This window comes from Microcaecilia unicolor, chromosome 3, assembly GCF_901765095.1.
Source record: "Microcaecilia unicolor chromosome 3, aMicUni1.1, whole genome shotgun sequence".
Lineage (NCBI taxonomy): Eukaryota > Metazoa > Chordata > Amphibia > Gymnophiona > Siphonopidae > Microcaecilia > Microcaecilia unicolor.
The window spans coordinates 330,588,294-330,603,172 of NC_044033.1; the positions used below are offsets into that span (position 1 = coordinate 330,588,294).

Genomic DNA, 14,879 nt, shown 5'->3' on the forward strand with positions numbered 1-14,879 from the left:
TCCAAAACTCCAGATGACAGAAATCCAAACCACCTGAGAATCCAGACCCCCAAAAATTGTGGTTTCTGGACCACCCGAGAGTCTGGACTACACAATCTCCCTCCCCTCCCCCCACCCATTTGGTCCAGCATCTCTCCCTCCATTCCTGGCCCTGCCCGCTTGCTCTCACTGTCGCTCTTACCTGTTCAGAAGTCTTGCATGCTGCTGCAGCAGCCTTACTCATAGGCTGTCTCCGGCATGCACCAGGCCTTTCCCCCTCTGATCCGTCCCACCCTTCAGAAAACAGGAAGTTGCATCAGAAGGGGTAGAACGGGTCAGAGGGTGAAAGGCCTGATGCATGCCAGAGGCAGTCTGTGAGACTTCAGAACAGGAGAGAGTGAGACAGAGTCGTGGAATGGGAGTGGGAGGGATAGATGCCGGACTGTGTGGGGAGAGAAGGGAGGGGGGAGGCTTAGCCACAGTGGGACCTGGCCTCCTCCTTTGGGCTCAGGCCTCTGGACCCCCTCCTTTGGTGAAGAGAGATGCTGGAAGGTGGAAAAGAGATGCTGGGAGGAGAGATGCCAGAAGGGAACTGCCTGAGAATCCAAAAATCCAGACTGACCCAATTCCAAACAGTCCAGATTTTTGGACTTGTACAGTACTAGTGTAACCTGGCATTGGCACACCTAACATTTACGAGTCCACAGTTACATCAAGCCATAGACTTGGCATAACTTTGGGCGTGTAAATGCAGCAGGGACACACATATGCACAGTATTCTGCAAGTTACATGCATAAGTGAGAGCCCCACCCATGTACATTGCTCCCCCTCCCCCATGCATTTACATGCTATGTAAGTTAGGTGTGCTGGTACAGAGTAGCGCTTAGGCACTTTGCTGGCACTTTTGTGGATAACTGAACATTTACACCTGTAAGTTCTAGCGTTCTATGCATTTACTCAGACCTAGGTTTTATAATTGCCCATCAAAGTGTTTCAGAAAAGATGTCTTCCAGCACTATATCTTTAAATCATTGAATGAGCATATTATATTTCAGAAAAACAAGATGAAGCACTAAAATCTGAGGCACTTCACATCCAGTCGCCATCAAAACCTGAGCCCGTGCCTGTCAGCATCAAACCCTCACTATCTAAGATTGTACAACCAGGCTCTGTGCTGATGCCTCATCGACCACCACCAAAGGTTCCTGCTGTCAAGAAGCCTATTCCCATGCAGAGGACTGGAGCCAAGGTCGAACATGTAAGACCACATCATAATTTGCATTTCAGCAAGGGCAACGGTCCACCCTTTTTTTTCATTTTGAGATGAGAGTGGCCTAAGTAAGCACTAAGAGAATTGCAGATAACATTACTTGCTGATGGCCCCTCCTCCTCCTGTCACCACACAGCTCAAGATTATGCCCTTTATACAATGTTCATTTGGTAAGCAGGATAGCATTGAAGTATAAAGCAGAAGTCACCTGTACCCCAAGAAAATATATACCACAGAGCATAGGAGCCAACTTTTCAAAATTATTGGGGGTGCTAAGCCCAATGAAAATAACCCCTCCCTGGACACATACAAGGAATTTTCTCAATATTGGGGGTGCTCAAGCACCCACAGCACCCACAGAGTCGGCTCCAATGCCACAATGGGGCAAGATATCAAGGGAATTTGAAATCAGTCTACAAACCCAACCTAGCTATGTGTTGACATTCTGCCAGAATCAGAGGGACATATATTTTATTTCTGTTGTCTCATTGGCTCCACTTTTGCAACCTTCCTCTTTTTGGCCTTTCCTCCTCCACCCAATCCACCTTCTCCCCAATCTGAGCGCTTGCTTTCTAGTTGCCATGCTGGGCCTCTGTTCTTCCACTCAATACCACAGTCCATCCTCCCAATTACAAATTTTACTTCTCATACTCAGGGCTGTCCCAAGGGTATCTGACACTCTAGCCGAACCTTCCGCCGTATACCCCCTTCCCCTGCCCAACAGGCAGTTTAAGGCCCTTCCCCCAGCATCATACCTTTCCTTCTCTTCCCTCCCCCCCCCAGGTATTCAGCATCCCCCCTCTCTGATTTACTTCCCATCAATATTTATCATTGCCACCACCTCCTAAAACGCTGAGTAGCTTGAACCTGGAGAAACATGGTACTGTGAATACAAGCAGAGCCTAACCCACCAATCACTGTTCTATTCTCAATCATCCAGCCCGCTTGCCAGATCCCCCAATCACTGCTCCCTCTATCTTCCAGAGAAAAGTGCAGGTCCAGCAACAGACCCCTCTGTGCTTTGACACATTGACAAAAATTATTCTAGATGGTTTGCATTTTAGAGGACCTGCAATCATGAAGGTTCTCCAATTGTGCAATATTGCCTGTATCATTAATATAGACATAATACTGTGCTCAGGCAACTGAATTCATCAAAACTCACAAACCAGTATTGTGGTTGATGCTAATAAGAGCTCTTCATAAATAATTCTTATACCATCAATTGTTGGTGTATGAAATGTTCTCAGATAATATATTCACACTCGAAGCATCTTATAAATAGATGCCTTAACGTGCATATGTTCTTATTCTCTTTCATTGGGTCATTTCGGAATTGTGCTAATGTCCAAGCACCCGCACACTAATCTATATATATAAAACTCACCCTCAACGTTCTGAAGACAGTGACGTCAGTGAAGCCAAGCCCTGACTTCCCTCAAAAAGGTTCGAAGGTTCGTGGTGGTGAAGCCACCAAAATCGCTCCGGGCCCTGCCCTCGAGGGCGGAGCAATGGCAGAACAACGAAGGGGTTGGCAGGGAGGGAGGCGGGGGTGGGTGGGAAATCGCTACGGGCCCCACCCTCGAGGGCGGAGCAAGGGCAGAACAACGAAGGGGTTGGCAGGGAGGGAGGGAGGCGGGGGGGGTGGGAAATCACTACGGGCCCCACCCTCGCGTCAAACGTCATGACGTTGAAGGCGGAGCAATGCCACAACAACGAAGGGGTTGGCAGGGGGGGGGGGTGTTCCCGACGAAAACCTTGCTAGCGCCCGTTTCATTTGCTCAGAAACGGGCCTCTTTTACTAGTAATCCATAAAAAAGTGTCCAAAAATGCTAAAAAAGAAGAAGTGCTCTTATTAGTTCTAACCACAATACTGGTTTGTGAGTTTTGATGTATCATGAGGCCAGATTTATTTGATTTATAGGATTTACAAGCAACTGAATTAGCACTAAAAGTTCATGCTTTCTCAGCTTTGTTTTTGGAGGGAGCTCTTTTGAGAGAGTTTGGTGTGGAATATCAACTATGCGGTTGATGAGCAGATTTTTATTCCAGTTTGTGATTCTCTGGCTAGTATGATCACATCAGTGGAGGTGTGTTGAACTGCTATTAATTTGTGTATGAATTAGCATAAATTAGTATTGAACGTTCCGAAAATAGAGATTCTCTATCTCAGTCATTCAGGCTTTCTGTCGCAGGTACCTGTAGTGTCTGTCAGTGGTGTGAGCTTTACTTTTAAGGCTTGAGGTGAGAGATTTAGGAGTGATTGTGCACCCATCACTTCCTTTCCCCTCACAAATTAGAGTAAGAGCTCGTGGTGGTTTTTTTTGCAGAATTCACATTTTGCATAAATTGAAGCGTTTTTTTGAGTTGTGATGATTTTAGGACAGTGCTTACAGATTTCATGCTTTCACTCTTTGACTACTGTAATTTGGTGTTGTCAGAATTACCAGCCTCTTCCTTGAAAGCTTTTCAAGCTGTTCAGAATGCAGCTGCATGTCTGCTTTTGGGTGCCTGGCACATTGATCATATTACTCCTAACCTACAAACTCTTTCTTGGTTGCCAGTGGATTGATGGTGTTTTGGGCTGTGTGGGAGCAAGCACTAAGGTATTTATGGTTTGTGATTTTGTGATTAAAGCTGAGTGTATGCACTGCATCGAGTGGAGTTCGATGACAGTGCCCCTGGCTCAGCCATTTCATTTGGTTCAAACACGTGAGTGATTTCCATAACTGGTCCATTGCTTTGGAACTCTCTTCCAGAAGCCATTAGACTAGAAAAGATTAAAGCTGGCAAAGACTCATTTGTTTTATTTGGCCTTCGGTGTTCCTTGAGCCTTGAACTTTGTTGCTTCTGGAGGATTTGAGCAGAGGAAAATGTAGCTCCATGCTGTTTGGTTAGGCGCTTGGTATGTTATCTGAATGTGGTAGACAATATGGGTATGATGCTGCCGATGTGGTCTGGTTTTGTATTGTGATTTTATGATGTTTGTTTATATGATGAGGCACTGATTTGTTTAATGTGATGTTTTAGCTGTGTTTATTTTGTGTTATATTTTGATTATTTCTTATGGGGTTTTTATTTGTACCTCACTTAGGACTGGAGATAGATGGGCTAGATATGATTTAACTAAATAAATTTCTTTGTAATAAACTGTTCAAAGTTGTTTGGACTTTGGTAGCCTTTCATGACCTCTTGGGTTTTCAGTCCTACAGAAAACCATTACAGCCTCACTCTCTCACATTTGTAGCAAATTTTATTTATTTATTTATTTATTTATTTATTTATTTATTTATTTATTTATTGCATTTGTATCCCACATTTTCCCACCTATTTGCAGGCTCAATGTGGCTTACAGAGTTTGGTTATGACATAATCATTCCATGTTATCAGATACAATTAGTAGTGTACAAAGATTAAGTAAGGGAAGAGAGAAGGAAAGTGTTAGGCAGGATAGAAGGTGGACTTTAATAACTGGGTGGATTAGTGAGGTAGTTTTGTAAGGTTATGGGTTCTCTTTCTAGGCCTTGTTGAAGAGATGTGTCTTCAGTGATTTGCGGAAGTTAGTTAATTTGGAGCCAAAGTAACACACACCTCTTTTCATAGCACCAGAGAACTTCCTCCCTGCTTAGATTCAAACCAGGAAGCACAGTAGCTCTGTAGTGGCATCCTTGTACCCATGAGATGTAGACCATTTAGCAGCTGTTGCTACTATACAGTAGCTGATTTCCCTTCTGGAATATGGTCATCACTGCTTCTGGTTACACATTCAGCCCGTGTCGATCTGATGCACAGAAAGTAGTTCCACACTGTATTTTTAATATGCAGTCACCCTTTATTTCCTTCTCATAATGTCCCACTTTTACCACTTTTCTCTCATTGGTACAGATGAGAACACAGATCCATGAACCAAGAAATCTTGCTCTGTTTCCCCTTTCTATGACCTTTTGTGCCTCCTTCAGTGTTGCTTAACCTCCCTCTGCATGTGGTTGAACTATAAACCTTGGGCTGGGGTTAATATAGCTATATGAATTAGCATGCCCTGTACATGTTTTCTGTATTAGCAGGTAATCATTCTTGGGATGCTTTTTGCTACAATTCAGGCTTTTTTTTTTCTTCATATTTCAGCCCTTATCTCCACAAGAGCCATCCATCACTGTTACACAGAGAGCTTCAGAACCATGCCCCAGAGACTTACCCACTGTAGCCCTATCAAGAACACCTCCTGTCCCTAAACCCAGAATACTTCAGCCCCCACCAACTGGGAGAACCATCGAGAGAAGATTGAGTGACGAACCACAGCCCCCAGGGACTAAGAGCATCTCAGCATACCCAGAGAACTCCTGTGTTCCAAAAGTGCCTCCCAGAAGGAAGAAGTCTGCCCCTGCTGCTTTCCACCTGCAGGTGCTCCAAAACAACAGTAACATCAGTCCCTCTGCAGTACAGTGCAGTGACCTCCTCGGCCCGCTCACAGGTGAAGACAAGCCAAAGGAATTGGAGTTCAAGTGGTTGACCAACAGCGTAGACCTGTTGGATTTGGACACAGAGATCTCTTTTCAGCCTTCCATAAATACATGCAGTGAGGCACCTTTCAGCAACTGGGTTACATTTGGTGACAAGGAGGCCAAGGACCTGATGTCCCAAGGGAGCAATCAAGCCTCAGGGAGCAACTGTGAGAAAAATAGCTTTACAGACACAAACTCTCGTTGACAATTGGACTTGATTTGGTTTTTTTTTATATGTTTATTTATCTACAAAACTGGTATAGATTAACTATCCCATTAAACACCTGACTCTTCAGTGACAGTTTACATCTTGGTACAGCACTGTTTTTTTATTGGAATGTACTAGGCATGAACAATAACATGTAAAGGAGCAATTTTCACTTTGGGAAAAAGGGTACATGCTTTTTAAGCTGTGAGCTATGCACCAATTTTTAAAGCAAAATTATGCACATATTCAAGGCTGCCTCGGAGGGTGGAGGAGAGTGAAGTGAAAAAGACATTTTCTTGAGACTTTAGAGTGGGGTAAGGGGGAAGAGAGCCTGCCAGAGTAATGCTCCACCATGTGAGCCACTGTAGCTCCTGACCCCCTTTCGCTCCAGCATACTCCAGCCACTAGCCATATGGAAGGAACAGGAAATAACCATGGCCAGGGTGTGAAGACAGTGCTGAGGGCAAAGTTACTGCATCAGCATGGTGCTCAAAACAATCACATTGCGTTACAAGTGCTCTTACATTCCACAAATACCATAAAGTTCGATGCAGATTCCAGAAAGAGAGCTAAGTAATCCTCGTGAAGAACTTTAGTATACATTTAAAAAAGAAGTTAACACATGACCAATAAATATTTTTTCCAGAGGTATGATGTTAACATAGCATATAAACAAGACAAATTACATAGTAAATGTAATGCAAAACGTACAATAGTGTTGTATTCTCATGCTGGTCAGCCAATACAACTAAACCAAAAGCAAATACTTCAAGCTTTAAACTTTTTTCGGCCAAAAGATTCCTACATAAAAGGAAAAGAAAAAACAAAAAAGGGAGGGAGAAGAGGATGGCTCAAGTCTCATACACAGTAAATAACAACCATAGTTATCAGTAATGTTGGTTAGTAAAATCTTATCCTTTAATGGGCTCCATATCTTATCACATTTAGCAGCATCTTGTGGCACACAGCGGTTAAATATTCCATCGCATAAATATACCTCAATTTATTCAACCATTTATATACTGAGGGGATGCCCGGGTCTTTCCAGGAGGCCACGAGGACCAACCTACCTGCACTTAGGCAGAACCATATTAAAGTGGTTCTTGTGATAGTGTATCCTGGAATACCCATGTTTAATAGAAAAATGCCTAGGTCCCACAACACAAGTCATCCAGCGAGCAGGCAAACCCTAAAAGGGACACCCTTCAAGTAAGCCCTTATTTATGGGTACATCCACCAAATGTGCATCAGGGTTCCTAGAGTGGCACAATCTCTCCAGCAGTTAAGGGAACTGCAGGATACAATTGTCAGTATAGAAAATTCAATAAATGATAACCGAATGGAGAGGCAATATAAAGATTCTAATGTAGTCCAGTCAATATCATCATGCACAGTGTCTAGGTTGTCCCCCCAATTACTCCTATGTCCAGTAGCAGAAGGTTCATTGTCCGTGAGGTATCTGTATAAGGCAGTAACCAAATGTTTAGTATTATGGAAGTCCTCACTAATATCTTCAAATTGTGTAGCAGCTCTTACTCATCTGGCCTTAAGATCTTTATATACAAGCAAATGCTTCAGGTGTACATAAGCATACCTGTGTGACGGAGAAAGCTGATACATAAGGGTCCAATAAATATTTTGAAACAAATTATTTTACCACCTTTCGAAATAACAGTTCTTTAGCATCCTAAATTTTATGGGTAAAGAATTCCAAATAACAACAGCTTGATATGAAAAACCCGATGAAAAGACTCTAAATAAAGCGAATGCTACATACCTGTAGAAGGTATTCTCCGAGGACAGCAGGCTGATTGTTCTCACTGATGGGTGACGTCCATGGCAGCCCCTCCAATCGGAACACTTCTCTAGCAAAGTCCTTTGCTAGCCCTCGCGCGCCGATGCGCACCGCGCATGCACGGCCGTCTTCCCGCCCGAACCGGCTCGTGCCGGCCAGTCTCATATGTAGCAAGACAAAGAGAAGGGAAGACACAACTCCAAAGGGGAGGCGGGCGGGTTTGTGAGAACAATCAGCCTGCTGTCCTCGGAGAATACCTTCTACAGGTATGTAGCATTCGCTTTCTCCGAGGACAAGCAGGCTGCTTGTTCTCACTGATGGGGTATCCCTAGCCCCCAGGCTCACTCAAAACAACAACCATGGTCAATTGGGCCTCGCAACGGCGAGGACATAACTGAGATTGACCTAAAAAATTTACCAACTAACTGAGAGTGCAGCCTGGAACAGAACAAACATGGGCCTAGGGGGGTGGAGTTGGATTCTAAACCCCGAACAGATTCTGAAGCACTGACTGCCCGAACCAACTGTCACGTCGGGTATCCTGCTGCAGGCAGTAATGAGATGTGAATGTGTGGACAGACGACCACGTCGCAGCTTTGCAAATCTCTTCAATAGTGGCTGACTTCAAGTGGGCTACCGACGCTGCCATGGCTCTAACATTATGAGCCGTGACATGACCCTCAAGAGCCAGCCCAGCCTGGGCGTAAGTGAAGGATATGCAATCTGCTAGCCAATTGGATATGGTGCGTTTCCCCACAGCCACTCCCCTCCTATTGGGATCAAAAGAAACAAACAATTGGGCGGACTGTCTGTTGGGCTGTGTCCGCTCCCGATAGAAGGCCAATGCTCACCGCCACCAGCAGGGGAATGGACAGCCCTCACCTGCACTCCAGACGAAGCACCACCGTCCGACGACATCAGCAGACGAGGAGGTCTCGATACCACCGACGCCGACGCAGCCTTCCGATGTCGCCCCGATGCAGAGGGCCGATGCCTCGATGCAATCGGGGGCGAAGATGAAGGTCCAGGCGCCGACGACATCGAAGCAGTCGATACTCCCGGTGCCCATGCCGACGAAGAGCCCGAGAACAAAACGTTCCACTGGGCTAATCTCGCTACCTGAGTCCGCTTTTGCAAAAGAGAACACAGACTACAGGCCTGCGGGCAGTGCCCAGCCCCCAGACACTGAAGACACGACGCGTGCCTGTCAGTGAGCGAGATTACCCGGGCGCACTGGGTGCACTTCTTGAAGCCGCTGGAAGACTTCGATGTCATGGGCGGAAAAATCGCGCCGGCGAGATCAAAACTCGAAATGGCGAAAATGGCACCACAAAAATAGGGGAAGAAAAACTTCGACCGAGGCCTAAATAGGGCCTACCCCGACGACGAAAGAAAACTTACAGGGGCAAAACTAGAAGTACGGGAAGGGAGAAAACCATAAAGGTCTCCTTCCAACACCTTTTTTTTTTAGAACGAAGTCGATAAACGACGCGCGAGGTCAACTTTGGGGCGCGAACGGCGAAACACGACCGTACCGAGCGCGGACAAAAGAAGACTGTCCGGCACGAGCCAGTTCGGGCGGGAAGACGGCCGCGCATGCGCGGTGCGCATCGGCACGCGAGGGCTAGCAAAGGACTTTGCAAGAGAAGTGTTCCGATTGGAGGGGCTGCCGTGGACGTCACCCATCAGTGAGAACAAGCAGCCTGCTTGTCCTCGGAGAAAAACATAATTGCTTTGGATCCAGGAAGCGTAGCAACATATTTTTCCATAGAGTGCTAATTCTATCCCAGTTCAGCGGACATCTAACATGTTTGATGGAGCTCTTCTATAAATGAATTTTGAACATCATTATACACAATTTAAAATGAATTTGGGCTTCAATGGGCAGCCAGTGAAGATCTATAAATAGTAGCATAATTTTATCATATCTATGAGCAGAGTATGTTAAATGGCCAAAAGACAGATGGATCAATAAAGCTCCTGATTTTCCTTATTTTTTAATAATAATAAAGACTTTTTAATTACCAAATTCACCTGTATCTCAAGTGAGAGTACTGGTTAAAAAGACACCCCAAACTTTTAAACTGACATTACTCGACCTAAGTACATCATCATTCTAAATACTATCAGGGGTTCCTATTAACAAAAACTTGGTTTTCCCTCTATTCAATTCAATTTCCTCCTCCTACCCCTCTTTAAGGAAGAGCCTCTGCATATATTTGCTCTGAAACTTGCAGGTACAAAGTGGGCTTACTATGTCTGTTAGCAGATATTTCCTTGAAAGTGCAGTCTGCATGGGACCTTTCCTTCCCCAGCTCAAACATGGCCCCTTGAATTCCTCTTCTCAGTGCATTTAGAAGTTGTGGAACAACACAAAGGTTTAGCCACAGAGTGAGCAGTTTTTAAAAACAGCCAATTCATATGGGGAAAATGCTAAATCACTTTGAAAACTTGCCTCAAATTGAAAAGCACAGCAGAGAACATTCACAAAAACTTTGCATACTGCTAATGTATTTTGTATGTCCCTAAATGTATTATTACTAGCTTTTGTTAAGAGTTCCAAATGTAAATTTCATGAAATAAGAAATAGTTTTGAGGTATTGTTTTATTGTCCTTACAGAATTTCAGTATAGCAGTTTAGAGTTCTAGTTGCCATAGAGGTGCATTTTCGAAAGAAACGTCTAAGTTGGAATTTGGACGTCTTTGTAAAATGTCCAAATTCGGAGGCGGGGAAAAGGCCATTTTCGAAAAAAGATGGACGTCCATCTTTCGTTTCGAAAATACCAAGGACGTCCTTGGATTTGGACGTCTTTGATTTTCGGCGATTTTCGAAACCAAAGAGGTCCAAGTCTAAAATGTCCAACTGCAAGCCATTTGGATGTGAGAGGAGCCAGCATTTGTAATACACTGGTCCCCCTGACATGCCAGGACAGCAATTGGGCGTCCTAGGGGGTACTACAGTGGACTTCATAAAATGCTCCCAGGTACATAGCTCCCTTACCTTGTGTGCTGAGCCCCCCAAAACACACTACCCCCAACTATACACCACTACCATAGCCCTTACGGGTGAAGGGGGGCACCTATATGTGGGTACAGAGGGTTTCTGGTGGGTTTTGGAGGGCTTGCTGTTTCCTCCACAAATGTAACAGGTAGGGGGGTATGGGCCTGGGTCCACCTGTCTGAAGTGCACTGCACCCACTAAAACTGCTCCAGGGTCCTGCATGCGCTGTCATGGACCTGAGTATGACATCTGAGGCTGGCACGTAATATTTTTAATTATATTTTTAGAGGGTGGAAGGGGATTAGTGACCACTGGGGGAGTAACGAGAGGTCATCCCCGATTCCCTCCAGTGGTCATCTGGACATTTCAGGCACCTTTTTGTGCCTTATTCGTAATAAAAACAGGTCCGGGTGAAAACGTCCAAGTTTTAGTCTTGGATGTCTCTGCTTTTTTCCATTATGGCTTAAAGATGTCCAAGTCTAAGGAACGCCCAAGTTCTGCCTTCACCACGCCTCCAATATGCCCCCCTCAGATTTGGACATCCTTGCGACAGACTTCTGCTAGAGACGTCCAAAATTGGGTTTCCATTATACCGATTTGGACGTCTCTGAGAGATGGATGTCCAAGTGCCGATTTAGATCACTTTTTGGACGTCCATCTCTTTCGAAAATGAGCCTGATATTGTCCTTGGGGAAAGCTGGAGTCTTAGCAGGTTGTTTTCCATGATAAAAACTTTAAAAGAGGTAGCCATGTTAGTCTGATGTAATAAAATTGAAAGAGGCAGGTGGCACCTTTATAGACTAACCAGTTCATGAATCTTAAGTGAGCTCTGACTCTTGAAAGCTCTATAAGGTGCCATCTGCATCTGTTTTTGTTGGACAACAGAAAAGAGATTGCACATATTCCTCCAAGACCTCATTGACCTTGTCTTCGGACATCAGTTTTCACACCACAGCTGGATAGCTAGTGTCATACACCTGCAGGAGGCTAAAATGATTTCAACAAGGAGTTACAATTAAATGATAGTTTGGGAAAGCCTTGAAAATAAGTAAAAAAAAAAACCATAAGAAATAATCAAATCATAACAGAAAATAAACATAGCTAAAACATCACATTAAATCATATAAACAAACATCATAAAATCACATTGCCATGCCATACTTTGTATTGTTGTTCGAATATTTTTACTGCTCTAATTGCCTATTGCTCATGTTTGATCTATTCTTACTGTACGCCGCCTTGAATGAATTCCTTCAAAAAGGCGGTAAATAAATCTTAATAATAATAATAAATAAATATAAAACCAGACCACATCAGCAGTATCACACCCATATTGTCTACCACATTCAGATAACATACCAGGCACCTAACCAAACAGCATGGAGCTACATTTTCCTCTGTTCAAATCCTCCAGAAGCAACAAAGTTCAAGGCTCAAGGAACACCGAAGGCCAAATAAAACAAATGAGTCTTTGCCAGCATTAATCTTTTCTAGTTTAATAGCTTCTGGAAGAGAGTTCCAAAGCAATGGACCAGTTATGGAAATCACTCACGTGCTTGAACCAAATGAAATGGCTGAGCCAGGGGCACTGTCGCCGAGCTCCACTCAATGCAGTGCATACACTCGGATACTGCTGTGATGGACCTGAGTATGACATCTGAGTCTGGCAATCAATATTTTTAAAATGTTTTTTGAGGGTGGGAGGGGGTTAGTGACCACTGGGGGAGTAAGGGGAGGTCATCTGGTCATTTTGGGCACATTTTTGTGCCTTGGTTGTAACAAAAACATGACCAGGTAAAGTCGTCCAAGTGTTCGTCAGGGACGTCCTTGTTTCTTTCGATTATGGGTCAAGGACGTCCTAGTGTTAGGCACGCCCAAGTCCCGCCTCTGATATGCCTCCTTGAACTTTGGTTGTCCCTGTGACGGAAAGCAGTTGGGGACGTCCAAAATCGGATTTCGATTATTCCGATTTGGACGACCCTGTGAGGACGCCCATCTTCCGATTTATGTCAAAAGATGGGCGTCCTTCTCTTTCAAAAATGAGCCCAATAGTAATCAATGGGACTTTGTAAGTCTAAGTACTTTGAAAATATGCCTCTATGTAACCTAGTAGTAAAATCTTAGTCAACGGGATTCAATCCCCATACCCCTCTATGCAGAGAGAATTCCGTTGATTGAAAGTGATGGTGAATAAGACCGAAAATACTATAATGCTGCACCCTGAGTATTGCATTCAGTTCTGGTCGCTGTACCTCAAAAAGATATAGCAGAATTAGAGAAGGTTCAAAGAGCAACCAATGTGAAAAAGGGAATGGAACTCCTCTCGTAAGAAGAAAGGCTAAAGGGCTTAGGGCTCTTCAGCTTGGAAAAGAGACAAATGGGGAGATATGATTGAGGTCTACAAAATCCTGAGTAGTGTAGAACAAGTAGAAGTAAATCGATTTTTTACTTATTCCAAAAATACGACTAGGGAACATGGAAATACTTTTAAAACATAGGAGGAAATCTTTTTTTCACTCAACAAATAGTTAAGCGCTGAAACTTCTTGCAGGTTAGCCAGGGCCGCCGAGAGGGGGGGACAAAAGTCCCCGGGCCCGGGCCTCCGCCTGCCCACCGTCGCTCCCGAAACAAAACTTTAAGCGCCTCCCTCACCGCAGCGGCAGACTTCTCCTTCCTTCTGTGTCCCGCCCTCGCCTGACGTAACGTCCGCGAGGGCGGGGCACAGAAGGAGAGGTATGCCGCTGCTTGCAGCGAAGGTGAGGGAGGCGAGGCGCTTAAAGGTTAGTTCAGAGGGCCCGGGGGCAGAGAGAGGGCCCGGCCCAGCGACCTCGGGTGAGGGGGCCCGGGGGCGGCCTTGTCCCGGGCCCGGCCCAGTCTCTCTGCGGCCCTGAGGTTAGCATATCTGGTTTTATTTTTCAACTGTTTTATTGACACCGCAGACTATAGTACATCACAATATTTGCATTGTTACAAAACTCGTAAATCGTACAGTGCCTGAATATCAGAACAATTAATCAATGCCAAACTTTTATTGTTGAAACCCCCTCCCATCGCCTCCCTCCCCCATTCCTCTTTACATTTGCGGGAGCATGTTGATTGTTCACAAGATGGGCGCTGACATAGGTCCAATCTCTTCTCCATGTGTCTGAAAAACCACCCTTCTACACAACATCCATTCTCTTACGAGAAGAGCGGCCCCTTGAGCTAGGGGTACCAAAACATAAAGGTCTGGAGAAGTTTATGGAGTTAAGTCCAAAGTCTGCTATTGAGACAGACATAGGGAAGGAACTGCTTGCCCTGGGATTGGTAGCATGGAATGTTGTCATGATTTGGGTTTCTGCCAGGTTGGCCACTGTTTGAAACAAGATTCTGAGGCTAGATGGATCATTGGTCTGACCCAGTATGGCGCCTCTTATGTTTCGAAGATGCTGCACTGTTGGGGGGAATAAGAAAAAGTTGCACTGTTGGAGGGGGGAGTGGCAAAGCTGCACTATTGGGGGAAAGAGAGGGGTCAGACAGATGCTAGACGGACAGTCACGGGATGAAGGGGGGGAGGTAGGGGACAGAGAAAGGCACGGGATGGGGGAAGGAGAGATGACAGGGAATGGGGAAGGGAGAAGAAGAAATGTTGGATCCAATAACAAATGTACAGTTTACATTTATAATATTTTTTTAATGATAGGAAACAGCGGGGGGGGGGGGGGGGGGGGGGGAGGGAGAGAACGGTAAAAGTTCGTCTAGCGTCAGGTACCCTTAGGCCAGCTGTGCCTGCATCCTTCCTCCAGGTGGCTATGGACACCCCCCCCCCCCCCTCCCGGTACATCGATATCTCCAAGTGAGTAGCAGACACTCAACAACCAACTACGTCCCTCCAACTTCACTCCAGACAGCTGCGGACAACCCACCCCCACCCTGGAGCAGCAATTGATACGGCCCATTTACAGCCAATCCCAGGCTCCAGCCCTTTCTCTGTCTTTTCACTCTTTCACCATTCCCATTCCCATTCCCACCCACCCTCTTAGACGCAACTACTACCCGTTTCCGGCGGGCGACGGTCGGGTCTCGTGGCAAAGTTGAAAGAAATTGCGTCAGAGGAGGGCGGGACGCGACGAGCTGAAAACAG

The 14,879-nt window shown here is 45.3% G+C and overlaps 1 protein-coding gene across 1 annotated transcript in view; it reads left to right on the forward strand.

Annotated features, from left to right (window-relative positions):
• The window catches only part of SYNJ2 (synaptojanin 2), a 234,492-nt gene extending 226,776 nt beyond the window's left edge, over positions 1–7,716 (forward strand). Inside the window, exons 26-27 of the mRNA XM_030198406.1 lie at positions 1,036–1,238; positions 5,376–7,716. Coding sequence (XP_030054266.1) covers positions 1,036–1,238; positions 5,376–5,957 — 785 coding nt within the window. The 3' untranslated portion in view covers positions 5,958–7,716. The remainder of the gene's footprint in view (positions 1–1,035; positions 1,239–5,375) is intronic.
• Positions 7,717–14,879: the final 7,163 nt, after the last annotated feature.